The sequence below is a fragment of the Rana temporaria genome, chromosome 8, assembly GCF_905171775.1.
Source record: "Rana temporaria chromosome 8, aRanTem1.1, whole genome shotgun sequence".
Classification (NCBI taxonomy): Eukaryota; Metazoa; Chordata; class Amphibia; order Anura; family Ranidae; genus Rana; species Rana temporaria.
This window is the reverse complement of record NC_053496.1, coordinates 57,533,280-57,560,837: the sequence shown is the minus strand read 5'-3', so window position 1 is coordinate 57,560,837 and position 27,558 is coordinate 57,533,280. Positions and strand designations below refer to the sequence as shown.

Sequence of the window (27,558 nt, the reverse complement as noted above, 5' to 3'; positions counted from 1 at the left end):
TTTTACATTTTGGATTGAGTAGCGAGGAGTTAGAACCCATCCATTTTTTATTGCTGTGTCCATGCTGATGAAATTCCTTCTCTATTTTTCCTGGTGACCATTGTCATTGTAAAGTAACAAAAAATACAAACCTTTGACTGCTACTCAATCCATAAATGCACCTTGCATAAGAAGTTCCCAATGACTCCAGATGCTTTCTTGCTTACATTAGTCCTAGACTACCTCGCCTACCTCCCCTCCCCCTTCCCCACCTCAGTGGGGTCTAGACTCCCCAGTACTGGCCCTTAGTCATACTTTAGGGAACAAAAAATGAAGAACAAACAACTATTGGTTCTAAATACTAAATTTTGACTATTATTCAGTTATACAAGTTCTAGGCAAGATGACCTACATCACACAGAATTAATTTGTTACCCTTGTGTTCCAATTTATTGTTATTATGAAATGCTATAAATGACTGGGATCTGGTTGGTTATGCCCCCACCTGTCCACAATTAGGCCCAGATTCACATAGAATCGCGGCGGCGTAACGTATCGTAGATACGTTACACCGCCGCAAGTTTTCATCGCAAGTGCCTGATTCACAAAGCACTTGCGAGAAAACTTCCTCCGGCGTAAGCCCGCGTAATTCAAAGGGGCGTGTGCCATTTAAATTAGGCGCGCTCCCGCGCCGGACCTACTGCGCATGCTCCCTTTTGAATTTCCCGCCGTGCTTTGCGCAAAGTGACGTAATTTTTTCGAACGGCGACGTGCGTAGCATACTTCCGTATTCCCGGACGTCTTACGCAAGAAGGAAACATTTTCAAATTTCGACGCGGGAACGACGGCCATACTTTATACAGCACATACGTGTGCTGTGTAAAGTTAGGGCACCAAAAACGACGACTAACTTTGCGACGGGAAACTAGACTAACAGCGATGTAGCGAACGCGAAAAACCATCGTGGATCGCCGTAACTACTAATTTGCATACCCAACGCTGGTTTACGACGCAAACTCCCCCCAGCGGCGGCCGCGGTATTGCATCCTAAGATCCGACAGTGTAAAACAATTACACCTGTCGGATCTAAGGGCTATCTATGCGAAACTGATTCTATGAATGAGTCGCATAGATACTCTGAGAGATACGACGGAGTATCTGAGATACTCCGTCGTATCTCGACTGTGAATCTGGCCCTTAGTTCCCACGTGGGGTGGATGGGTGGGACTGAAGGCACATCTGGCATATCCAACACAAGGCTCCTTATCCACGTTACTTTATCCCTTTCATTGCCCAGCTTTACTTGTTCTCTAAAGTCTGGAAGACTTAAGTTTAATTGTGTACCTTTGTTACCATCATCACATTTATTCGAAATGGAAAATACTCAATATGTATGTTTGAAAGATTGTAAAAACCCTTTACCCTTTAAAACCTCAATAAAAATATTAGAAAAAAATATATATACAGTGGAACCTCGGATTGTGAGTAACGCGGTTAACGAGCGTTTCGCAATACGAGAACTGTATTTAAGAAAATCCTGACTCGGTTTGCGAGCGTTTGGCCTGAGGTGGGGGGCGGAGCCGTTTGGAGCCCTTCGTAAATGCTCAGAAAAGCTTGGAAATACTCGTTCCGGAGCCTTTCCGAGGTTTTCCCAAGTTCAGCTGAGGTGTCCCTGGCCCTTTCCGAGTGTTTATGAGGCTCTCCGGTGCCCCCCATCTCTGGCCACATGCGGTATTGCATGCCATTGAAGTCAATGTGGAACAAATTATTTTCGTTTCCATTGACTTCAATGGGGAAACTCACTTTGATATGCGAGTACTTTGGATTACGAGCATTCTCCTGGAACAGATTATGCTCGTAATCCAAAGTTCCACTGTATATACTAAAATTTGAGCTGTCACCAGAGAAGTATTATATGGAAAATCATTTGATGGGGATACTTGTTCTGAGTGGCAACTGTCTACAAACGTTTCTATCTCTCTCTTTCTCTCTCTCTCCAGAGACATAGTTTATCTCACTTCCTTTTGGTCTATAGGACTGAAAATTAAGGAAATTCTCTGCAAGTGACACAGATAAAAAAAACCTGGCAGGGGGTTTAAAGCCATTTTCCACGATATAACAACAAATTTAAAGTCAGCAGCTACAAATACTGTAGCTGCTGATTTTTAATAATAGGACACTCACTTGTCCATGGATCCAGCACCATCCTCAGTTCTTCACTAGCCTTCAGGTTTCTGGTACTGGCATCTTAACTGTGGGCAGCTGTGCTGCTTCACAGCTGGTTGCTCACAAGGCATGTGCAAGCCCTGCTGCGATTTGTGAATGATCCTGCAGACTTATGGGAGCTGTGACGTGTTCCAGAAGACCGCAGGGAGGAAGGGGGAAAGGAGAAGTGAAAGCAGAAGTGCGAGCGGGTACCTGTCAAAACTAGGTACACACACCCCCCAAAAAAATGTCATGCAAAATTGGGTAGAGGAAGGGGGAGTAGAGTAGGCTTTAGATAGGGTTTATGCCCGTTTAAGCCAAAAAACTTTAAAACAAAAGCAGCATTTGACTTTAAAAACACAATTCAAGAAAGTTGTAATATTGTAAACTATACAGATGTGCGTCTCACCTTCCTCTGCATTACCGGAGAACCTCATATGAAGCAGTATATCCACCGCCCAATCAAGCATATTCATAGCATCGCTTAGAGAAAACTGTTTGCAGTACAACCATTCTGCCAGTTCTAGCAAGTACTCCACTTTCTGCCAATCATTTTCTGGCTTCTTTAAAGACAAAATACAGAATATGCTGTATGTAATGAATAATGCAAAACTGACCTGAAATATTGAGAATTGTGTGTTGGGTAGTTTTAAAGAGTGTTAATGAGCACACTAGGGTCTATGTGTCTACCCTGAAACTTCAAAACTGACATGTCTATAGAAATATCTGCTTTACAAACCTTCAAAGCATCAACTGCATTCATATAGCAGGCTAACTGTTCACGGCTGCTTTTGCAGGTTTTGGCAACATGATGCCAAATGTATGACACATAGTCTTCACTTTCATCCTTGAACTTCTGGATGTCCATGAAAAAGTTATGACCCAAACGTGCCTTTACAAGAACACGGTGTTTGAAGATGACACTGAGAAAGGAGAAATACATTACTAGATAAATGAATCAATAAAAGGCAAACTGACCAATGAGGACAGACACATTTAGCCTACCTGAAAAAGACAGCCTTATTTTTTTTATATGTAGAATTTAAACATTTAACAACCATTTATACTCCATCTATCTATATCAAGGTTAGATGCTATGGATGAACCCTGACCATTTCATAATTATCTCTGCTTGCCTTGTATCAATTGTAAATTCTGTAACAAACACAATATCGAGATTTGTATTAGTCATTAGCAACTGCAGCATTTTGCAAAAGTAAACAACTATTTTTATGCAACCCCAAAAAAGTTGGAATGCTGTGTACAATCTACAAAAAAAACTGAATGCAATGATTTACAAATCTCATAAACCCATATATTATTAACAATAGAAAACGCATCAAATGTTTAAACTGAGAAAATGCACAATAAGGTAAATTTGAAATTGATGGCAGCAAAAAAGTTGGAACAGGACCATGTTTACCACGGTGGAGCACCCCCTCTTCTTTTAACAGCAATCTGAAAACATCTGGGAATTGAGGACGCCATTTGCTGCAGTTTTGGGAGAGAAACATTGTCCCATTCTTGCCTGATATAGGATTCTAACTGCTCAATAGTCCTGGGTCTGCTTTGTTGTATTTTTTGTTTCAAGCGCCAAATATTTTCATCTGGTGAAAGGTCTGGACTGCAGGCAGGCCAGGTAGGCACCCAGGCTCTTCTACTATGATATCATGCTGTTGTCATAGGTGTAGTATGCAGTTTAGAATTTGCCTGATAAAATATGCAAAGCCTTGCCTGAAAAAGACAGATCCGAAGGCAGCATATGCTGCTCTAAAACCTGGATATATCTCAGTACTGAGGGCGGCTTTCCGAATGTGCAATCTGCCCATTCCGTACGCACTAATGCAACCCTGTGCCATCAGGGATGCAGGCTTTAAACTGAGTGCTGATAACAAGCCAGAATTTTTTTTCAAAATTTATTTCAGAGGACGTTGTGCCCATGGTTGGCAAAAATGAATGTCAAATTTTGATTTATCTGACCACAGAAGAGTTTTCCACTTTGCACCAGACCATTTTAAATAAGATTTGGCCCAAAGACAGTGGCGTTTCAGGATAATTTTCAAATATGGCTTCTTCTTTGCATGATAGAACTTTACCTTACATTTTTGAATGGTATGGTAAACTGTGTTCAAAAACAGTGACTTTTTGAAGTATTCCTGAACCCATGCAGTTATATCCATCAAAAAATCATGCCTGTTTTTAATGTAATGCCACGGGCATCCAATAGTGTATTTCGGCCCAGTCCCTTGCGCACAGAGATTTCTCTATATTCTCTGATTATCTACTGGAGATGATATTTTTTGGTGTATGAAGGGTTACCTTTGTACGTGAAATAATAAAAAAAGGTGTACCAACTGCTGCAAACACTCAGAAGATTATCCTTAGCTATCCTCAGAAAAGTGGAGGTTCCACTTTTGGGTGGAATTCCGCTTTAAGCACATCGTGTTTGTCTATTGTTGTGACTTTTAAGAGCATCTGATCACATTTTATGGCAAATTATCACAGAAAACTAGTTAATTCCAAGGAGTTCTTATACTTTTTTCTTGATATTATATATATATACATACACATATTTTACACACACACACACACACACATACACAGTATACACCTGTGTACCTGAGGCTTTCCAGTGCCTTCGTCCATATTTCTCTGCTTGTGAGCCTCTCTGTTTACTATAAATAATCCAAGACTATCATGGGAAATAAAGCAGGAACAGAAGAAAATAAGCCACCAGCCTTTATAAGTAATAAATGGACGGGGAAGTAAACAACCTACTCCCAGTTTGTTTCAGCAATCATACACATCTATATCTGGATATCTGTAGAGATCAAAAGTTTTCACCACTGATAGGGTCACAAGTGTTACATGGCCCTTAAGCTCCTGACCCGTCCAGTCATGTTAGAATCCCAATAATATCATCTCGACAACCCAGCCCATTAGACTTCAAATACAGAAAAGGCACATAAGAACAAGCCAATTCTTTTTTTGGACATTGAAATATAGAGATGCTCCACTGCAGAATTTATGAAGAAATGTGTAAAAGGCATTGAAAACACTTGCAACTCTAGTAGGTACTTATAGTAATGATTATGTGGAAAATTATTTACAGATAGCATGTGATTTCAAAGTTAAAGTCCTAAGTCCTGATCAGGACTGCAGACTGGGGGGCATTGAAAATGAGGCGTATTATTGAACTGAAATAGAGTTTTATGTTTTATGAGACTGCAATTTGATTTATTTCCCCCACCTGCTGATTAGAATCAGTGCTGTGGCATTCTAAACATGCTCCTAGGCTGATATTTGCTTGAAGGGTAAAAAAATGACAAGCGTTGATATGCATTTAAAGCAGGTGTATGTCACAGTCAACCATTTCACATTCTAGATGGAGAAGACACATATAAAGCCGATGCAAATCCCTTGCTCAAAAAGACACAGTTGGATTTGCTATAGACAGGTGCTTGAATCAATTTATACCTTTAAAGAGCCACCAAGGAACTATTTTTTGAACCCGAATGAGATCAGGACTTATACTATGTAGTGAACTGCATAGAAGATAAGTTAAAACATGCATAGGTATATGACTCAATTGCAAAATATTACTTTTGTTTTATTTTAGCATGCTTATCATGAATTTTACAGTAAATGTTGCGTGGGCGAGGAAGTGTATGAGATGCACACTGCGGGGCAGATCCACATAGATCTGCACCCGCGCAGCGTATCTGAGATACGCTACGCCGCCGTAACTTACCTGACTTTGGTTTGAATCCTGAAAGAATTTGCGCCGTAAGTTACATCGGCGTAGTGTATCTCTCGCGGGGTAAGGGCGCGGAATTCAAATGTGGCGAGTAGGGGGCGTGTTTCATTTAAATGAAGCGCGCCCCGCGCCGAACAAACTGCGCATGCCCCGTCCGTCAAAACTCCCAGGGTGCATTGCTCCAAATGACGTCGCAAGGACGTCATTGGTTTTGACGTGAACGTAAATGGCGTCCAGCCCCATTCACGGACGACTTACGCAAACAAAATAAAAAATTTCAAATTCGACGCGGGAACGACGGCCATACTTAACATTGCGTACGCCACCAGATAGCAGAGTTAACGCCGAAAAAAGCCGAACGTAAAAGAATGCGACGGCCGCTCGTACGTTCGTGGATAGTCGAAAATAGCTAATTTGCATACTCAACGCGGATTACGACAGGAACGCCACCCAGTGGACGCCGAAGAATTGCATCTAAGATCCGAAGGCGTACAAAGACGTACGCCTGTCGGATCTAACCCAGATGCCGTTGTATCTTGTTTTGAGGATTCAAAACAAAGATACGACACAGGAATTTTGAAAGTATGCCGGCGTATCACTAGATACGCCGGCGTACTTTCTTTGTGGATTTTCCCCCTGCATATTCACAATGATCACAGTGACATGACTTATGCTAAAGTAAGGTTCTCCAACATATTCAACAATAACATTTAACCTTAACAATACATGACCAGAACTAAGCTTAAACACTTTCTGCCATTGCAGTTGGCGATCAGATTAAAAGTAGACCTACACAAATTCAAATATAACAGCATTGATAATTACGACATTTGAGAACTGGAGATGATGAGATGTTAGCCTTTATACTGTATAAAGCACTTAGAATCTTAGCTTCTAAAAAGGTAGTGTGAGGATCATCAGATTCAGCAAGCATTTATAAGGCCTCTAAAGTGTTTGTATAGCCAAAATGGTTTTCCAGTTTTGGACAGACTAGGAAAAAGTTCAGTCCTGTCATTATGTTTTGCCTTTGGAAAAAAATGTCCATCTCCTATCTGGAAGATGCAACAGGGACATAAAAAAAAAAAAAAATAGAAATCAGGGAAATACTTCTCTTAGTTGGCACCAGAACAGGCGCCCTCATTGTTCTTGTGACAAAACTTACATTTTGGATTTATCCATCACTTTCTTGTCTCAACAATGATGGTCACCAAGAGGAGTTACATGGAAGACCGCAAAATTGCAAGGATAACTTGCCACAAATTTGTGGCAATGATGGATTGTAAATCTGTATACTTGCTGCACATTTTCACTAGAAGGTTTTACACTTGCAGATCACTTGAAATACAAGTTCCAGTTGACACTTTTTCCAATTTGTAGCAAATTTGCATGGAAGGTGTATAGCAAGAGCAAAGTTGAGACTACAGCGAGAGCTCTGCAAGTCTACAGCATGGAAATTCAACCACAATGACCCCTGTGGTGGGATGACTATTGCACAACATAACTGAACCAGAACTTGCAGAATGTTTGCAAAGAAAGTTAATCTGGAGTCATGCAATGCGGACTTGCTGAAATTGTGTAACACACTTGTGAAGCCTGGCAAGTCTAGCAATAGCTTAGCAAGTAATTTCTTGCAGCACAATTGTTTGCTATGTGGGCCTGTAACAAAGTCTTGATCAAGGAGTGAAAAGTTGGTATTCTCTGAAAATACATACAAAGGGCAGAAACCTGCCTTTTGATAGTGCTGCACCTGATATGGCTGCTTGAGAGCCAAATGCTGGTTCAAAAATAGCTGCAGAAAAGAGAGGATTCATCCAAGAAACCTCTTGGGTGGAAGCCATGAGAAGTAGGTCTTCAACATCTGATGATAGACCATGTAACAATACATTTAAGTGTTTGTTCACCAATGCCAGAAGTCTGCCAAGCAAAACAGGTGAGCTGGAAGCTCTGATGCATGAGGAGAGCTATGATGTAATCGGTATTGCTGAAACTTGGCTTCAATCCTCACATGACTGGGCTATTAATATTCCTGGCTATGCTCTCTTTCGGAAAGACAGGGTAAAAAGGAAAGGTGGAGGGGTCTGTCTCTATGTGAGAAGTGACCTCAAAGCAAGCGTGAAAGAGAACCTGGTTGATGGAGAGTGTGATGAGGCTGAAGCATTATGGGTGGAACTGCATACAGATGTGCATAGTTCAAAATTAATCATTGGAGTTTGTTTTTAAACCACCCAATGTTAATGAGGAGGTGGAGACTCAGCTCCTTGCACAGATGGAAAGGGCTGCAAGGTCTGGGACGGTGATAATAATGGGGGATTTTAACTACCCAGAAATTGACTGGATTAATGGCACTTCTGGGACAGTTAAAGGACAAAAATTTAAAAACCTATTGCAGGACAATTTTATGGTGCAGTTTATTGAGGCCCCAACTAGGAATGATGCCCTGTTGGACCTGATAATTTCAAACCATGCAGAGCTTATTACTAATGTTCAGATAAAGGAACACCTGGGTAGCAGTGATCATAACATGATTTCATTTAATGTTAACTATAAGCAAGAAATACATACAGGAAATATTAAAACACTAAATTTTAAGAGAGCAAATTTTCCAAGGATGAGGGCTGCTCTCCAGGACTTGGACTGGGAGGGACTATTGGCACAGATGAACACAGAACAGAAATGGGAATTCTTCAAAAAGACTGTGTGGAACCTCACTGCAAAGTATGTTCCCATGGGCAATAAGTTTAAAAGGCTAAAAATAAAACCTATGTGGCTCACGGTCAAAGTTAAAAAAGCTATAAACAATAAGAAAGTAGCTTTTAAAAAATATAAAAATGAAGGAACACTAGTGTTGTTTAAATGTTACAAAGAATATAACAGGATATGCAAAAAGGAAATCAAGGATGCAAAAATTCAAAACGAACGACAGATTGCAAAAGATAGTAGGACAAACCCCAAAAAATTCTTTAAATATATTAATAGTAAAAAGGTGAAGTCTGAGCATGTAGGCCCCTTACAAAATAATCTAGAGTGGGTGACTGGGGACAAAGAGAAGGCAAATTTACTAAATGTTTTCTTCAGCTCTGTGTATACAATGGAGCATGGGGGAGCTCATGTCCAAAATGGGGGTGGGAGTGACACAGCCCCAAATCCACAATGGCTCAAAAGTGATATGGTCCAGAAATATTTAGACAGAATAAAGGTGGATAAAGCACCTGGACCTGATGGCATCCATCCACGGATCCTAGGTGAGTTGAGCTCTGTCATTTCAAAGCCACTATATCTAATATTTAGGGACTCATTAAAGACAGGAATAGTACCACTGGATTGGCGCAGGGCCAATGTGGTGCCCATATTTAAAAAGGGAACAAAGTCTTTACCAAGTAACTATAGACCTGTTAGTTTAACTTCTATAGTTGGGAAGATACTGGAACGTTTAATAAAAGACCACATGGATGAGTTCTTGCAGGAAAAAAACTATTTAAGCAGCAGACAACATGGATTCATGAAAGACAGAAGTTGTCAGACAAACCTGATTTCCTTTTATGAAGAGGTAAGTAAAACCCTGGACAGAGGCGTGGCTGTGGACGTGATATATTTGGATTTTGCAAAAGCGTTCGATACAGTTCCGCACACACGGCTCATGTGTAAGGTAAGGTCTACAGGATTGGATATATCAGTTTGTAAATGGATAGAAAACTGGCTGAAAGACAGAATTCAGAGAGTCGTGGTTAATGATTCTTACTCTGAATGGTCCAATGTTATGAGTGGTGTACCCCAAGGTTCAGTGCTGGGACCCTTACTTTTCAATATATTTATAAATGATATTGGGTCTGAGATCAAAAGTAACATTTCTGTCTTTGCAGATGACACCAAGCTATGCAGTGGAATAACGTCCTTACAGGATGTCTCCAATTTACAAGCCGACCTCAATGCTCTGTCTGATTGGGCGACTAAGTGGCAGATGAGGTTTAATGTAGATAAATGTAAAGTTATGCACTTGGGGGCTAAGAATATGCATGCATCATACATACTAGGGGGAGTACAACTGGGGGGGTCTGTAGTGGAGAAGGATCTGGGGGTTTTAGTTGATCATAAGCTCAATAATGGCATGCAATGCCAAGCTGCGGTTTCCAAAGCGAGCAAAGTCCTTTCTTGTATTAAGAGAGGTATGGACTCCAGAGACAGAGATATAATTTTGCCCCTGTACAAATCATTAGTAAGACCTCATCTGGAATATGCAGTTCAGTTTTGGGCACCAGTTCTCAAAAAGGACATCGGAGAACTGGAGAAAGTGCAGAGAAGGGCAACCAAACTGATAAGAGGCATGGAGGAGCTCAGCTATGAGGAAAGATTAGAGGAACTAAATTTATTCACTCTTGAGAAGAGGAGAATAAGGGGGGATATGATCAACATGTACAAATATATAAGAGGTCCATACAGTGAACTTGGTGTTGAGTTATTCACTTTACGGTCATCACTGAGGACAAGGGGGCACTCTTTACGTCTAGAGGAAAAGAGATTTCACCTCCAAATACGGAAAGGTTTTTTCACAGTAAGAGCTGTGAAAATGTGGAACAGACTCCCTCCAGAGGTGGTTCTGGCCAGCTCAGTAGATTGCTTTAAGAAAGGTCTGGATTCTTTCCTAAATGTACAGAATATAACTGAGTACTAAGATTTGTAGGTATAGTTGATCCAGGGTAAATCCGATTGCCTCTCGGGGGATCAGGAAGGAATTTTTTCCCCTGCTGTAGCAAATTGGATCATGCTCCGCTGGGGTTTTTTGCCTTCCTCTGGATCAACTGTGGGTATGGAGTTGGGTGTATAGGATTTTACTGTGTTTTTTTATTTTGTTTTTTGTGGTTGAACTGGATGGACTTGTGTCTTTTTTCAACCTGACCAACTATGTAACTATGTAACTATGTAACTATGTGGGAAGAAGCTTTCCTAGATTTTAGCATTATAGTGTATCCAGGTCCTGGACTACAGAAACATGGAGAAGAAGACATTTTCCCCTTTCACAATCAATTAACGTTCACTTTATGCTATTATGCTGAATGTTGTGTTGCTCTGAGGATGGACTGTCCACACTGGACACTTCTTCATCAGTGCACTCATCAGCGCCGGTGCCACTGTGCCTATTACACCAACAGGCACGTGGCTTAAGAGTTTTGTCCTAGGGTGGGCGGTGACTGATGGTTGAATTGAGAGACTAGTTCCCAATCAGGTCTTCTTTACTTTTCATTAACAGCACACAGCAGTGGATGGATCCATAGCCACTATTCAGTCCAATAGCGACTTTCAGTCTCTCAGCATCCCATCATGCTCCTCCCACCTAGTAACAAGTTGTTTCACAAAAATTACCAGTGCTCATATTTGGGCCATGACATCACCTGTATCCCTGTTTATATTTAGCTTTTGGTTGGCAAATTTCTTACATAATGAAGAGAAGACGTCTGGGTCCATTTTTGCGATTAGCTAGCTAGATCAGGGCTGAAGGCAAGAACAAGTCCAGGCTGCTTGCACTCAAGGGGGCTTCTGCTTTTACCAGCAAAGGTTACACAGTGCTCAGGAAAGCTACATAGAAAAATCTGATCTCCGGCTATGTGGCAGAGCTGTGAAAATATCAAAACTGGAGGAACAGAATGCAAATCTTTTGGCAAGTAAACAACCCTCATATATATGTGAGCATTTAACTTGTTTTCATGGAGTTCAGCTTTAATAAACGAGTAGAGAGAAAAAAGAAGTAACAAACTTACAGTCTGTGTCTAGTACGTGGCAGAATATTGATGGCTTCATCCAGTACTTTGAGACCCGATTCCCAATCATTCTTATCAGCATGTAATATGAATAGCAGCTCATAAAGTCCAGCTTTTAGGCTTAGCTCCTCATTATACCCAACTGATTCACTGGAGATAGCTGCAACACAATAACATTACATAGAATAAAGCCAAAGAGGTAAAGGTAACAGATTAAAGCCAAAGAGGTTAAGGTATGACAAGAGCTGTACAATTAACTGATTGCAGTGCCTGAGTGGGACAAATACTGTTATTAGGATACATTAATGTGTTACTGGAACAAAATGTATTGTACAGCCAATAATTATAACGAATACATGAAAGAACCAAGCATAGGTCTACATGCGACAGTTAATAATAAGCCATGGTTCTCCAGATGAGTACATTGTTCACTGACAGCCTGTCTTTCACTAAATAGAAAATATAAATCTGAATAGATGAACTCTATACCAGCAGAGTACTTGCATGTTTAACATCGGATCCACAGGTCGTAACATGAATATGACCAACAAGGTTCCTCCATCATTTTAACTATGACAGCAACCCTCCTCCAATATGTTGGCAGCTCTAAAGAATACTGTACAATAAGACCGAGTATGGCCAGCTTAGGAAAGATCATTCATACAAAGTATATTTCTTAAACTGACTATACATGTTACAGTCTAAGGCCCAGATTCACAAAGACTTACGACGGCGTATTTCCAGATATGCCGTCCTAAGTCCGAATGGCTGCTATTGTATCTATGTGCCTGATTCATAGAATCAGTTACGCATAGATTTGACCAAGATACGAGCGGCGTAAGTCTCCTACGCCGTTGTATCTTGGGTTGCAATAATTACGCTGGCCGCTAGGTGGCGCTTCCTTGATTTCCGTGTGGAATATGTAAATGAGCAAGTTACGCCGATTCACGAACGTACATACGCCCGTCGCAATTAGTTACGCCGTTTATGTAAGACATACGCCGGGGTGAAGATAAAGCTAGTCTCTAGGTGGCGCAGCCCATGCAAAGTATGGCCATTGGAAAAAGCGTATCTTTTTACGTCGTTTGCGTAAGTCGTACGCGAATAGTGCTATGCGTAAGTTACGTTCACGTCACAGGCATTGAGCCGACGTATCTTTGGGCGTAAATACGATGCGATACTGAGCATGTGCGCGTATGCGCCGTTCGTTCGGCCATGCATCTACATGGGGTCAAGCCTCATTTAAATACAACACGCCCCCTACCAGCCTACTTTGAATTACGCGCGCTTTTGCCGGCCCATTTATGCTACGCCGCCGTAACTTAGGACGCAAGTGCTTTGTGAATACAGCATTTGCCTCTCTAAGTTGCGGCGGCATAGCGTAAATACGACACGCTACGCCCGCGCAACGTAGAACGGCCGTACGTGAATCTAGGCCTGAGAGTACAATCTCCCTATATCTCACTTGGATATACCAAAACTATGCAAGGTAACTGATGGTATATACAGTAATATGCATGCAAATTTCTGGAAGCATTATATTTATATAATCTGGCACTGTTACATATGTGTTTTAGAGTATTTTTATTTCCAAAAGAAAACTGCCACCATTTTTGGAACAATATATCAGCAACTGAAGGATTGGCCATGTCTGTGGTGAGTATGGTCATGTCATATTGAGATATTTAAAAATAAGTACACTGTAATGATTTATTTCAGTATCTTCAAAACAGGAATAAGTCAAAATCTGCAAAAAAGTTAGTAAAAATAATCAAAATATTTTATAAATAGTTCCCTGAAGAGTCCCTTTAAGAGAAGAGTTGCCAAGAGCTCTAGACAACAGAGTTGACCAGTAGCTGTTATAATTACAAAGACCTTATTTTACTAATTTATATCCGAACCATTCCAACAACATGTAAATTACTATTCTTTTGGATCATCCAATAACATATAATCTTTCCAGTCATTAATAAATAATATTGAGCAGTTTTAAATTATGGAAAATCTCGACATATACTGAATTAACTCAAGGCTTGTCAATCCTTAATGAACATTCTTCTTATGATAACTTACAAGAATAGACAGGTGAAGACGTCTTTCAAGCAGGATTACTAACTCACGTACCTTTAGGACTATCTGGGTCATGCACTTTACGGTTTTCAATGTCCATCATAGGCCACAGGTGAAATAAAGTGGTATCATTCTCTGACCCCTGAAAAAAAGAAAATACACATTATTAACAATGAGGTCTTCGGGGAACCTCCTAAGCACAAATATGGAATAGTTATATCTTCCTAAAATCTCATTACTTTTCATTTGGGTGAATTTCAAATAAGAACAAATTAATAATTAATTGGGCTACTTTGAATAAGAAACAGCTTATTTTTTATTAGTTTTAGTATGTCTGTGAAGATTTTTATTTATCCCATTGATGTGGTTTCATCACATTGATTTCATTAAATGAGTGTTGATAATATACCCCAATGTTTATAGCCACACTGGTATTGCAGTCATTTTAGCCAAACACAACAGTGTCTTTAAAGTTGTTGGAGAGAAGCTGATTGTCCAAGAACATGACAGAAGGAGTGATAGTTTGTTGAAATGGGTCCCTTACAATAAGTCACTAAGGCCCCATACACACCATAGAATCCATCCGCAGATAAATCCCAGCAAATGGGTTTCAGCGGATAGATCCTATGGTGTGTACACGCCAGCGGATCTTTATCCGCGGATATATCTCCCCTGGGATGGATTCCAGCAGATCGGATATTCGCTGACATGCAGAACAAATCCATCTGCTGGAATCCATCCCAACGGATGGATCCGCTGGTCTGTACAGACTTACCGGATCCATCCGTCCGAAGGGATCCCCCGCATGCGTCGCAATGATTCAACGCATGCGTGGAATTCCTTATATGACAGCGTCGCGCACGTCGCCGCGTCATAATCGCGGCGACGGCGCGACACGTCATCGCCAGAGGATTTCGGCGCGGATTTCAATGCGATGGTGAGTACACTCCATCGCATTAAAATCTGCTGAAATCCTCGAGAGGATTTATCCGCGGAAACGGTCCGCTGGACCGTATCCGCGGATAAATACTCCCGTGTGTATGGGGCCTTACAGTATGTGAATGTCAGGATTGCAAGTCCTAAGACCCAGTTCACACAAGTGCAATTTCTCCTGTACCTGCTAATTCAGTGCAATGCATAACACGTTATTCCCTATGGCGTTTGCATCAATGCAACATGGTACAGTGCAATTTTTTTGAAAAGGTGAAGATGATTCCTTTGGGACAAAATATTGTATTTTTGGTAGGGTTTTGTGCTTAAAGAGGAAGTAAACCTTCTCTTAAAAAAAAACAAAAAACCCTGCAAGACAAAGGCATAATGAGCTAGTATGCATAGCATAGGGATAACCACCGCCTTGAGAGGATTGTGAAGCAAAGGCCATTTAAGAATTTGAGGGAGATTCACAAGGAGTGGACAAAGGCTGGTGTCAGTGCTTAAAGAGCCACCACACACAGATGTATCCAGGACATGGGCTACAACTGTTGGATTCCTTGTGCCAAGCCACTCCTGAACCAGAGACAACATCAGAAGTGTCTTACCTGAGCTAAGGAGAAAAAGGACTGGACTGTTACTGTCAGGGAAGGCATGGCCATGCAGCGAGAATTTCATGGCAGACTCGCACATTCACAGTGCGTCATCAACGTTGGCGCCAAAGGGGCTATTTAAAGTGAGTGCACCAAAGACTCTTTGCTGTTCTCACTAACCCTGTCTGCTTGATACCCTGACTTCGGCTTGCTTTTGGACTTCTCTTCTGCCTACTGCTCTGCCTGATCCGCCAGAACATCTCCGACTCGGCTTGCCTGACTCTGCATCTGCTCCTTCAGCCTGCTGCAGTTCTTCTTTACAAATCGTACCAGTTCCTGCTTTCATCTGCGATTCAGTCTGCCACAGTTCTGTTCTTCCCAGCCTTACCAGTTCACCTGCTACATCTCCAGCCACAAGCATCCAGTCATACTGATCCTAGGCACTCCTGTGTCACCTGTGGCTGCTGTCTCAACCTCAGGGCCCACAAGCTGGTGTGGCAAGAGAGGCTCTCGATTCAGGTACGTGACAGTTGCTCAGTGGTCCAAAGTCTTCTTTTTGAATGAAAGTACATTTTGCATTCTATTTGGAAATCAAGGTCCCAGAGTCTGGAGGGAGAGTGGAGAGGAACAGAATCCAAGTTGCACGAGGTCCAGAGTGAACTTTCCACAGTCAGTGATAATTTGGGGAGCCATGTGATCTGCTGGTGTTGGTCCACTGTGTTTTATCAAGTCCAAAGTCAGCGCAGCCCTCTACCAGGAAATTCTTCCCTCTGCTGACCAGCTTGCAGAGATGCCGATTTCATTTTCCAGGAGGACTTGGCACCTGCCCACACTGCCAAAAGTACCAACACCTGGTTTAATGATCATGGTATCACTGTGCTTGATTGGCCAGCAAACTCACCTGACCTAAACCCCATAGAGAATCTGTCAATCGGAAGATGAGAGACACCTATCAAAGCAACCGAGCAACTAGTAGGAGTACAGCTGGGGGGGATCCGTAATGGAGAGGTATGGACTCCAGAGAGGGAGATATAATTTTGCCCCTGTACAAATCATTAGTAAGACCTCATCTGGAATATGCAGTTCAGTTTTGGGCTCCAGTTCTCAAAAAGGATATCAGGGAGCTGGAGAAAGTGCAGAGAATGGCAACCAAACTGATAAGAGGAGGAACAAAAATTGTTTCTGGACAGCCGCACTCTGAAAAAATTGTAGCCTTGACTAAGCACTAGTTTCAGTGCGAAACGCGTCAGTGGTCGGGTTTTATTTTATGTTGCTGTGATTTGTAGTGCCGTCCTTCTTTTAATAAAGGCTACAATTTTTTCAGAGTGCGGCTGTCCAGAAACAATTTTTGTTCCTGCTTTGCCAAGTGCATTGCCTGCACCTGAGTTGTCTGCAACAGAGGATATTCATCTGGGTTCCTAAACTCCCTTTTCCCAAACTGATAAGAGGCATGGAGGAGCTCAGCTATGAGGAAAGATTAGAAGAACTGAATTTATTCACTCTGGAGAAGAGGAGAATAAGGGGGGATATGATCCACATGTACAAATATATAAGGGGTCCATATAGTGAACTTGGTGTTGAGTTATTAACTTTACGGTCAACACTGAGGACAAGGGGGCACTCTTTACATCTAGAGGAAAAGAGATTTAATCTCCAAGTACGGAAAGGTTTCTTCACAGTAAGAACTGTGAAAATGTGGAACAGACTCCTTCCAGAGGTGGTTCTGGCCAGCTCAGTAGATTGCTTTAAGAAAGGCCTGGATACTTTCCTTAATGTACAGAATATAACGGAGTACTAAGATTTGTAGGTGAAGTTGATCCAGGGTAAATCAGATTGCCTCTCGGGGGATCAGGAAGGATTTTTTTCCCTCTGCTGTAGCAAATTGGATCAAGCTCTGCTGGGGTTTTTTGCCTTCCTCTGGATCAACTGTGGGTATGGAGTTGGGTGTATGGGATTGTACTATGGTTTTTATTATGTTTGTTTTTATATTTGTGGTTGAACTGGATGGACTTGAGTCTTTTTTTCAACCTGACTAACTATGTAACTATGTAACCTGGGCTTCCATAACACCTCAGCAGTGCCACAAGCTGTATGCATCTTTGCCATGCCGCATTGATGTAGTACTTCATGCAAAAGGAGCCCTGATCAAGTTTTTAGTGAATACTATACTGTACATACCGTATTTATCGGCGTATAACACACACCCTAACTTTAAGAGGGAAGTTTCAGGAAAAAAAAATTCCACAGCCCCCTGCGTATAACATGCAGGCACAGTTTACCCTCTATTTTCAGGGTAAAAAGTGAGTGTTATACGCCAATAAATACAGTACTTTACAGTATGCCAACATTTCTGTATTAAAAATCCCTTTTTGCTTGGTCTTATGTAATATTCTAATTTTCTGATATACTGAAGTTTGGGTCTTTACTAGCTGTAAGCCATAATCTTTAAAATTAAAATAAATACATGCTTGAAATATATCACTTGGTGTGTAATAAGGCTATATAATAATATATGAGTTTCACTTTTAATATTGAATTACTCAAATAAATGAACTTTTTGATGATATTCAAATTTTTTAAGATGCATCTGTATTTAGTTTGGATGCATTTGGCAGGGAATGTATCTTAGTTTTTAGATAATATCCAACACTGACCACAGGTTTGGTAATGGTGTAATGTGGGCCCTATGGTATAACTTCCTGTAATAACCAACACTAAAATGAGAAGGGAAGAGACAAGCATTCTATGTCATCAGATAGCCCATAATAACGTATACTGTGAGTCTTTACCTCTTTCTGCTTGGTTTCTGCTTCATTCAGGGCCTTTATAACACAAATAACAGAATCCTTAAGAGGTTCTCGCTCTTTAGCAGATTTTGTCAGTGGAGAGCAAGCATACCAGAAATGTTTAGTTGCTTGTAGTGTCAGAGAGGGGCTCCTGGCTTCACTTCCAAATCTGCAGAGATCACATAATAACATGAAGTAAACTTGAAACATACCAATCACACTTATAATATACGAGTGCTAACCTTCAGTGGGTGGAAAGGGGGCAACCAAAGGGGGTCCAACCTTGACTGCTCCATAAGTGTGTGCTTACAATCTGTACCAATTAAAGTGTGCTACCATACTCTTTATTGGTCTAAAAAAACGTATTCTGAGGACACGTTATTACACTATATTAGTGATATTCCATTACCATCCCTCTCCCCTACCTCACGGAGTATGCTAGATACCCCTCTAACATTGGAGGAAAAAAGGATTTTTGTACTCACCGTAAAATCCATTTCTCTGAGTTCATAGACGGACACAGCCTTCATTGACCTTAGGGTTATGCTTCTTCCTACCAGGAGAAATCTCCTGGTAGGAAGAAGCATAACCCTAAGGTCAATGAAGGCTGTGTCCGTCTATGAACGAAAGAGAAATACAGACAGTGACCAGTTTCTTTCCTAATGCAAAAGCACCGGGGGAGGATGGGTTGCCAATTGAAGTGTATAAGACATATGGTGTTGAGATATTTCCCAGTTTACGTAACCACTTCCATACCAGGCCTATTATGGCACTCTCCTACATGTAAAAGTCATAATTTGTTTGCTAGAAAATTAACCCCGAAACATTATATATGTTTTTTAGCAGAGACCCTAGGGAATAAAATGGTGGTCATTGCAACTTTTTTGTCACACTGTATTTGCCAATTTTTCAAACGCGTTTAAAAAAAGATGATGTTATGTTGAGTAAAAAGATACCCAACATATCACATTTAAAAATTACGCACACTCGTGGAATGGCGCCAAACTTCTGTACTTAAAAATATCCATAGGCAACGTTTTAAATTTTTTTACAGGTTAATAGTTTAGAGTTAAAGAGTAGGTCTTGGGCTAGAATTGTTGCTCTTGCTCCAACGTTCGCGGCAATACCTCAAATATGTGGTTCGAACACTATTTACAAATGTGGGCGCCACGTACGTATATACTTGGCTTCTGCAAACAGGGACAGATTTTTTTTTTTTTATTGTTTATTTAAAAAATGTTGATTGTTTGATCACTTTTATTCCTATTACAAGGAATGTAAACATCCCTTGTAATAGGAATAGAACATGACAGGTTCGTGCATGACAGGTCCACTTTATTGAGATAGGTGGGGTCTAGACCCCACCTCTCTCCTCTAGGCAGAAAAGACAGATAAAAAAAAAACAATTGATCATGGCCTTTTCAGCTGTCACGTGATGCTCATAAAGCTTCTGACAGCATAGAATGGGTACACTTGTGGGCAGTAATGCGTAAGTTTGGGTTCGAAGAGGGTTACAGTTCATGGGGCCAACCACTATACCATGCTCCCAGGGCAGTCATCAGGGAGGCGGGCAAGATTTCTCCCAGTTTTGACCTACATAGGGGAACTAAACTGGGCTGCCCCTTGTCTCCACTTTTTATGCCCTTGCCATTGAACCCATGGCAGCACTTATTTGTTTGTGGTTTTCAATATGGGACCCTACAAGAGAAACTAAAGTTTTCTAACATATGCTTCATATCTTTCTTCTGTTGCCCAGGCCTAACATAACATTAAAGTAGATCTAAATCCAATCACTACTTTATATAAGTTTTAACATAATATAAAGTTGTTGTCAAGAATGCTAAAGCTACCACCATCCACTGTTCTGAATATGATATAGGTCCAAACTCAGCCACAAATGCCATGCTATCTGTAGACCTCTCCAGTATCTTTGTTTTTATTTCCCCTTCTAACACTTATGATGTATTTATATGGTTCATTAACCTAGTACACAGCAATTTATTGCCGATTTCTGTGAAACTATATGTTTGACGTAAAAATACCAGCTATGACCTGTGTTAACTACACACAATTTAATAACGTTTAGGATGCATCAAAACATAAAAAATACCTGGTGATCATGCCATTAATTTCCTTGTTCAAGCACTTAATTTTATCAGGTGACAACTGTCCCAGCTGTGCTCCTGCTTTGTTACACTATATAGTACATGCATATGGTGGAGAGAACTAATGGCCATGCTAATACATATTTCACAGGCACAGTACACTAACCTCAGTAAACTGGAAGTCATTCACTTCTGGGTCACACTGTCACGTGCAGGAGGATTGCACTCTGGCAAAAAAAAAAAAAAAAAAAACATAGGCCAGTCCAGGATAACCCCTCATACCACTAGCATGCCTAAGCTCTCAATGGACTCCAAAAAAAGAAAGGTATTTATGGTGAGAACAAAATCTGATTATCTCTTTCTCAATCATTAACGAACACAGAATGGCCCAGATTCAAGAAGCACTTGCGCCCGCGCAACCATAGGTTGCGCGGCGCAAGGGCTTACTTGCTCCGGTGTAACGAGTGCTCCTGATTCAGGAACCTCGTTACACCGACTGCAGCCTAGGATGTGACAGACATAAGCCTCCTTATGCCTTCACATCCCAGGCTGCATTCTTGCGTTGGCCGCTAGGGGGCGCGGCCATTGTGATCGGCGTATAGTATGCAAATTGCATACTACCACCGATTCACAAAAGTTGCGCGGGCCCTGCGCACGCAAGGTACGGAGTTTCCGTACGGCCACTTTAGCATAAGGCTGCTCCTGCTAATAGCAGGCGCAGCCAATGCTAAAGTATAGCTGCGCTTCCCGCTCGTGAAATTTAAATTTCACGTCGTTTACGTAAGTGAACCGTGAATGGCGCTGGACGCCATTCACGTTCACTTAGAAGCAAATGACGTCCTTGCGACGTCATTTGCCGCATTGCACGTCGGGAAAGTTTCCCGACGGAGCATGCGCTGTTCGCTCGGCGCGGGAGCGCGCCTAATTTAAATGATTCCCGCCCCCGGCGGGATCATTTACATTAGGCGCCCTTACGCAGGGCTATTTAGCATATCGCCCGCGCAATTTACGGAGCAACTGCTCCGTGAATCGCGGGCAAAGCGCAATATTTGCGTGGGCGCAGAGAAAAATTTTTGCTCTTTGCCCACGCAAATATTGCGCGATTCTACCTGAATCTGGGCCAATGTGTTTTACCTTTGAGGCATCCAAAAGTATTTCAAAAAGGGGTGGGCACACAGTAAACAATTGGTAACAGGCCCAAGACTGAAACTGAAAACTGTGGGACAACCTGCACCTCAGAGAGCCACCTGAAGGATCTTAAACCCAAGTTGGCATCAAATGACGCCTATGCATACACCTGGTAGAACTTGCTTGCTGGATGTTGAGAAGTCCAAGAAGTAGAGCGTGCCTTGACCGTAAAGAGTGAAACCCGATCCTTTGGGTTAATCTACAATGAAAAAGGGGGAAAGGCAGTCTTTCTGAAAGCAGCACTTAGACTCTCATTAGACTCTCATTGCTCAAACCCCATCCAGTCAGAAGAAGGGAAATTTCATTTTGGTGAATGAAAGCTGGACAGAAGAATGCTGCCCTGGTTGAGATCAAAAAGGCAGAAAACCATCATAGGCGAGAAGAAAGTGCGAAAAACCAAAGAGGGGTCCTTGCAACATAAAGCTGCCAGTTGAGAATAGACAAAAGAATGTTCCTGGTGGCATAAAACTGACCCTTTCGGCTACATGCACACTGGGCTTAAAAAGAGTATGTTCTCTTGGGAGTAAAAAACGCTCATATAGAGCATTTTTGTACAGTCTAGACAAGTTTTAACTATTTTTTGACAGTGAGCTCCAATCAGAAACGCAAACCAGAAGATTTTTTTCCTGCATCTAAACGTTGAGCTCAAAATATGCCTGTAATCGTCCTAATGTGCATGGACACATAGGATAACACTGAGTTGCTTCTACAAGCAAAACACAAGGGCCAGATCCACAGCCGCCGAGCGCAACTTAACTTTTCAGAGTTAAGTTACACTGCCGCAAATCTCCCAAGTTAGGTGCCGATCCACAAAGCACTTACCTGGAAATTTGCGGCGGTGTAACTTAACTCCGTCCGGCGCAAGGCGTTCCTAATACAAATGGGCGATTCCCATTTAAATTAGGCGCGCTCCCGCGCCGGACGTACTGCGCATGCTTCGTCGGGTAACTTACCCGACGTGCATTGCGCTAACTGATGTCGCTCCGACGTCATTTGCTTAGACGTTAACGTAAATGGCGTCCAGCGCCATTCACGAACGTCTTACGCAAACGACGTAGATTTGAAAATTTAGACGCGGGAACGACGGCCATACTTAATAGGGCTTAGTCAAATAGGACTCAGCCCTATTTTTACGCGGCGTAACTCGACGTAAACGACGTAGATTTAGCGCGACGGGCCCGTCGGAACGTTCGTGGATCGCCGTAAGTGTTCATTTGCATATTCTAGGCCGGCCGCAATAGCCTCGCCACCTAGCGGCCGGCCTAGAATTGCATCCTTAAGATCCGACAGTGTAATTCAATTACACATGTCGGATCTTCTGCCTATCTATGGTAAACTGATTCTGTGGATCAGTTCCATAGATAGAAACAGGGATACGACGGCGTATCAGTAGATACATCGGCGTATCCCTTTTGTGGATTACCCCCAAAACTCCTGTAGAAGCAATATGTTTTGAAGTCAGTGTGCATGGAACCTAATTGTGCTGTAACCCAAATGCAGATTTAGATCTAGCTGTAAGAAAGTACATTTCCTAACTGTTAACATTGTAGGAATCACTGATTCAGAGATGTCTGTTTCTCAGGACCACAGCCATGCCATTAAAGTCAGGGACTGTGAAGCAGGATGGTAAATCAGTCCATGAGACAAAACGCTCTGATGAACTGGTAAAGCCTAGAGCGCATCCTTCAGAAGCCAATCCATAGCAATGAGGATTCCCAGAATGCACTCCATCTCAATTCTGTGAAGCAGATGAGTAATAAGAACGATACACTAGTAGGTTTGAATAGACCACTTTTTACCAAATTCCTCTTCAAATGGGTACAAGGTTAATAAGTACTTGTGAAAAAAAACATCTTGTCAGTGGGTGCAATAGGAAGGCCTTTGCAGTCTTCAGGGCTCCAAAGGATCCGAGACTCAGAATAGCACTAGTAAAAATAAAAGGCTCATTCTCTAGGGGCTTGCACCATATCAATAAAAACCAAAGTGGTCTCTTCTAATTTACACACGATTAGTCCATCTGATGAGAACGGACCGTTGGACCGTTTTCATCGATTAACCGATGAAGCTGACTGATGGTCCGTCGCGCCTACACACCATCGGTTATAAAAACGATCATGTCAGAACGCAGTGACGTAAAACACAACAATGTGCTGAAAAAAATGAAGTTCAATGCTTCCAAGCATGCGTCGACTTGATTCTGAGCATGCATGGATTTTTAACCGATGGTTGTGCCTACTAACGATCGGTTTTGACCTATCGGTTAGGAATCCATCGGTTAAATTTAAAGCAAGTTGGCTTTTTTTTAACCGATAGTTAAATAACCGATGGCGCCCACACACGATCGGTTTTGACCGATGAAAATGGTCCATCAGACCATTCTCATCGGTTTAACCTATCGTGTGTACTCGGCATAAGAGTAATGGCAGGAGACTGAAACTCCTTGAATGCAAGCTTAACCGTTAAAGACTGGGGAGGCTCAGAGTCAGTCAGTTGTTGACTCAGAGGTGGTTAAGGCCACAGAAGATCAAATAAAAACATAATTCTAAGAAGCAAGCAGCACTGGAGCCATTAGTAGAGTGTGAGCAGGGGGCACTTCGTTACAGTGGGACTGCTCCAGGTAAGAGGCATGGCCTCAGGTACTCACAAAACTCCAACAGCATGTAGCAGGTGAGGGTTAGAATGCCAGAGATTACTAGGGTCACTGTAGATGGAAAGCACTAACGTTCCAATGATCAAAGTTCCTTGTTGCGCTTTGCAAAGCTGGAGCAGCAATGGGGAGATGCTTCCTTGACACTGTATGGCAGGAAAGATCATGGAGCGCTCACTGTCATAGTCTCGATCTGGAGTGTTCACTGCCACAGCCTCAATCCTTTCCATAGTGCTCAGTCTCATAGCAATAATCCCTTCCACATTGAAAACCGTCAGGAGTGGTAACATTTTAACGTGTACAGCGACCTACATATTTGGGGTAACTCCTGATCCTTAGTCTGAGGCTTTGTACACACGATCAGTCCAAACTGATGAAAACGGACTGAAGGCTGAAGTCTGATGGTCTGATGTGCCTACACACCATCAGTTCAAAATCCGATCGAGTCCAACGCGGTGACGTAAAACACAATGACGTGCTAAAAAAAACGAAGTTCAATGCTTCCAAGCATGCGTCGACTTGATTCTGAGTATGCGCAGGTTTTGAACCGATGCTTTTGCATACTAACCATCGGTTTTGACCGATCGGTCATCAGTCCATCGATTTTAAAGCAAGTTTTAAAACTTTGGCCTGAAGGACAAAAGTCTGATGGGCCATACACACGGTAGGTTTGGACTAATGAAACTAAACTTCAGTCCGTTTTCATCAGTTTGGACTGATCGTGTGTACAGGGCCTGACTGGCTCACTCAAAAAGTGAGTCTTCAGAAACAGAGCAAGCACCAAGGCAATACCAGCAGCTCTTAACCTGAAAATCTCTCTGCAGCTAATTTTTACCAGAATGGAGTCTGGAAAGAAATTTACATGCAACTTACAAGTGACTTGCTAATGCCAGAACATCCAATCCAGCTAGGTCTGGGTGCAGTTCTTCAAAAGAAAGGCTGAGGGTAGTCATGTTGCAACTGGAGAGTTCGGCTCTAGCAGCCGTGTAGGAAATAGTCTTGATTGAAGAAAAATTGACACTGGTAGAAATAGGTTAGTCTTTTACATACCAGAGCTGAAGAAAAGATGTCCATCCTCCTAGTAAAAAAACTCAGGTGTGCTAGTAGTAGTAGTAGGGGTTATCCTGGGTTGACCTACAATTTTTGACAGTGTCCAAGTGGCTATGTAACCCAAAAGTGAACTATTTCCTATGTCTCAAAGGATGAGAAGTAAAAAAAGTTGAAAAATTGCAAAAACGATATTTAAAAAACGGTTTCGACCACAGTAACTTATGAAATAAAATGTCACCCTGTTATGGTTTAGACCTACTTTAAAGCCCAATTCCAAACACAATGGGGTTGATTTACTAAAACTGGGGAGTGCAAAATGTTGTGCAACTGTGTATGGTAACCAATCAGCTTCTAACTTCAGCTTGTTCAATTAAGCTTTGACAAAAAAAAAACTGGAAGCAGAGTTTCTACACAGATTTTGCATTTTCCAGTTATACTAAATCAACCCTAATGTGTTATTACATTTTGGATATAACAGGGGGAGGTTAGAGCCACTGTCTGTTTTTTTTGTGTTCTTATTGGGGAGATTTCACCTCACTTCCTGTCTCGGCAGGAAGTGATGAGAAGTCTTTCCAAAGAGGATAAAGAAAAAAAAAAAACATTGTGAGGCAAGACTTGAATTTCTGAAAGTGTTTGGTCAATATGGACAGTTTTTTCTTAGCTCTTTTTTTTTTATAAAAATGAATCTTGAACTGTTTACTGCGAATTGTTGTTCTATGCATTATACCACTTAATATGCCTATTTATGTGTGTAATAAAAAATAAATAAATTGCACAATGTTTCCTTGCTTTAAATAAAAAGCTATATATTTTTTACTTTACTTTACTGCTTTGATATGCCAAATAACTTAAACTAAAACATATTTTTTCTATTATGGGATTAAAACATACCTTGCACTTGTTTCGAAGGCTTTTATGGCAGAGAGACGCAAGTGTTTCTTCCCAGCCAAGTTCTCCATTATGCTCTGGCCCTGGATGCAGGCAGCAACGCTTAACATCTCACATCCCAACTTAGAACTGTGCCTAGAAGAGTGCCCAGCAATTACCTTATTACTTATTGAATCACGCACTGGCATTGTAATGTTTACAATCACACTTTAGTATTCTTCTGCACAACAGGAATAGCTATAAAATACCAATAAGCATTTACTCAATTGTTAATATACTTAGTCTAAATGTGGAAAAAATAAATAAAGGATTTAAATATACTGGCAATAACTGGTGGCACTTCTTTAATGTAGGAAATGGCACATAACCAACAAGTACAATGCCGTTGAGAAACCACAAGATCCAGGATTTACTTGCAGACATTTTCAGGCCCAGCATTCTGGGGCTTGCAAAATAGAAGGTCAGAGGTTACCCAAAAATGATATACTGTAGTTACATAGTTGTTAAGGTTGAATAAAGACACCAGTCCATCCAATTCAACCTGTGGTGTGTGCGAGTTTATGTCAATATTGAATCCCATATGCCTGTATGTTGCGATCGTTATGATGCCCATCTAAAAGTTTTTTAAAACTATCGACACTCCCTGCTTATACCACTGCTTGTGGAAGGGAGTTCCAAACCCTCACCACTCTGACAGTAAAGAACCCTCTACGCAGTTTAAGGATAAACCGCTTCTCTTGCTGTTTCACTGAATGGCCATGTGTCTTTTCAAAGTCCCTCCCACTGAAAAGTTTCTTCCATGTTCTAGGGACCAGTAGGTATTTGTATGTCGCCATCATATCTCCTCTCAAGTGTCTCTTCTCCAGAGAGAATACGTTTCCCCATAACGGAGGTCCTTCAGTCCCTTTATTAGATTGTTTGCCCTTCTCCTTTTTCAGCACATCCCTCCTGACAGAAAACTCAAGATGTGGCCAAACCAGGGTCTTAAAAAGTGGAAGAATTATAGTTTTATCTCTGGAGTAAATCCCCTTTATATTGCAGGCTAATATTCTGCTACATTTGCTTGCAGTAGCTGAATGCCTTTGCATCATCTATAAGAACCCCCCAAACTTTTTCCATCCTGAATTCCCCCAGAGGTTCTCCCCCTAACGAGTAATTTGCATTCATATTTTTAGCACCCAAATGCATTACTTTACATTTTTCAACATTAAACCATTTTCCATGTAGTTGCCCACCCCATTATTGTATTGAGGTCCTCCTGTAAGGTTTCCACATCCTGTTATGAAGTTATTGCCCTGCTTAGCTCGGTGTCCTCAGCAAACACTGAGATTGAGCTATAGAACTAAAAGCAGATCATACACATTTGCATGCCAATATGAAATCATCTTACATTCTTTGGTTAAGCAACCAATTGTATCACTTTTAACTGATTCTGTAGGAAAGGATTACAGGTGAAAGAGGGCTAATTGGTTTGAAAATTCTGTTGGCTTTTAAGCTGGCCATACACCATACAATTTTCTTATTCAATTTCCTTTAGCTTTACCTTCAACTATGTAGTACAACGGCCTGCCTGATTACAAACAAATTGAAAGTGTTTAGATTTTACC

At 41.5% G+C, this 27,558-nt stretch overlaps 1 protein-coding gene across 1 annotated transcript in view; it reads right to left on the bottom strand.

Annotated features, from left to right (window-relative positions):
* Positions 1-27,558, bottom strand: part of CFAP46 (cilia and flagella associated protein 46) — a 267,974-nt gene that overhangs the window by 149,725 nt on the left and 90,691 nt on the right. Inside the window, exons 24-29 of the mRNA XM_040361829.1 lie at positions 25,955-26,086; positions 18,077-18,242; positions 13,819-13,906; positions 11,695-11,854; positions 2,924-3,107; positions 2,594-2,747 (exon numbers count right to left, since the gene is read on the bottom strand). Coding sequence (XP_040217763.1) covers positions 2,594-2,747; positions 2,924-3,107; positions 11,695-11,854; positions 13,819-13,906; positions 18,077-18,242; positions 25,955-26,086 — 884 coding nt within the window. The remainder of the gene's footprint in view (positions 1-2,593; positions 2,748-2,923; positions 3,108-11,694; positions 11,855-13,818; positions 13,907-18,076; positions 18,243-25,954; positions 26,087-27,558) is intronic.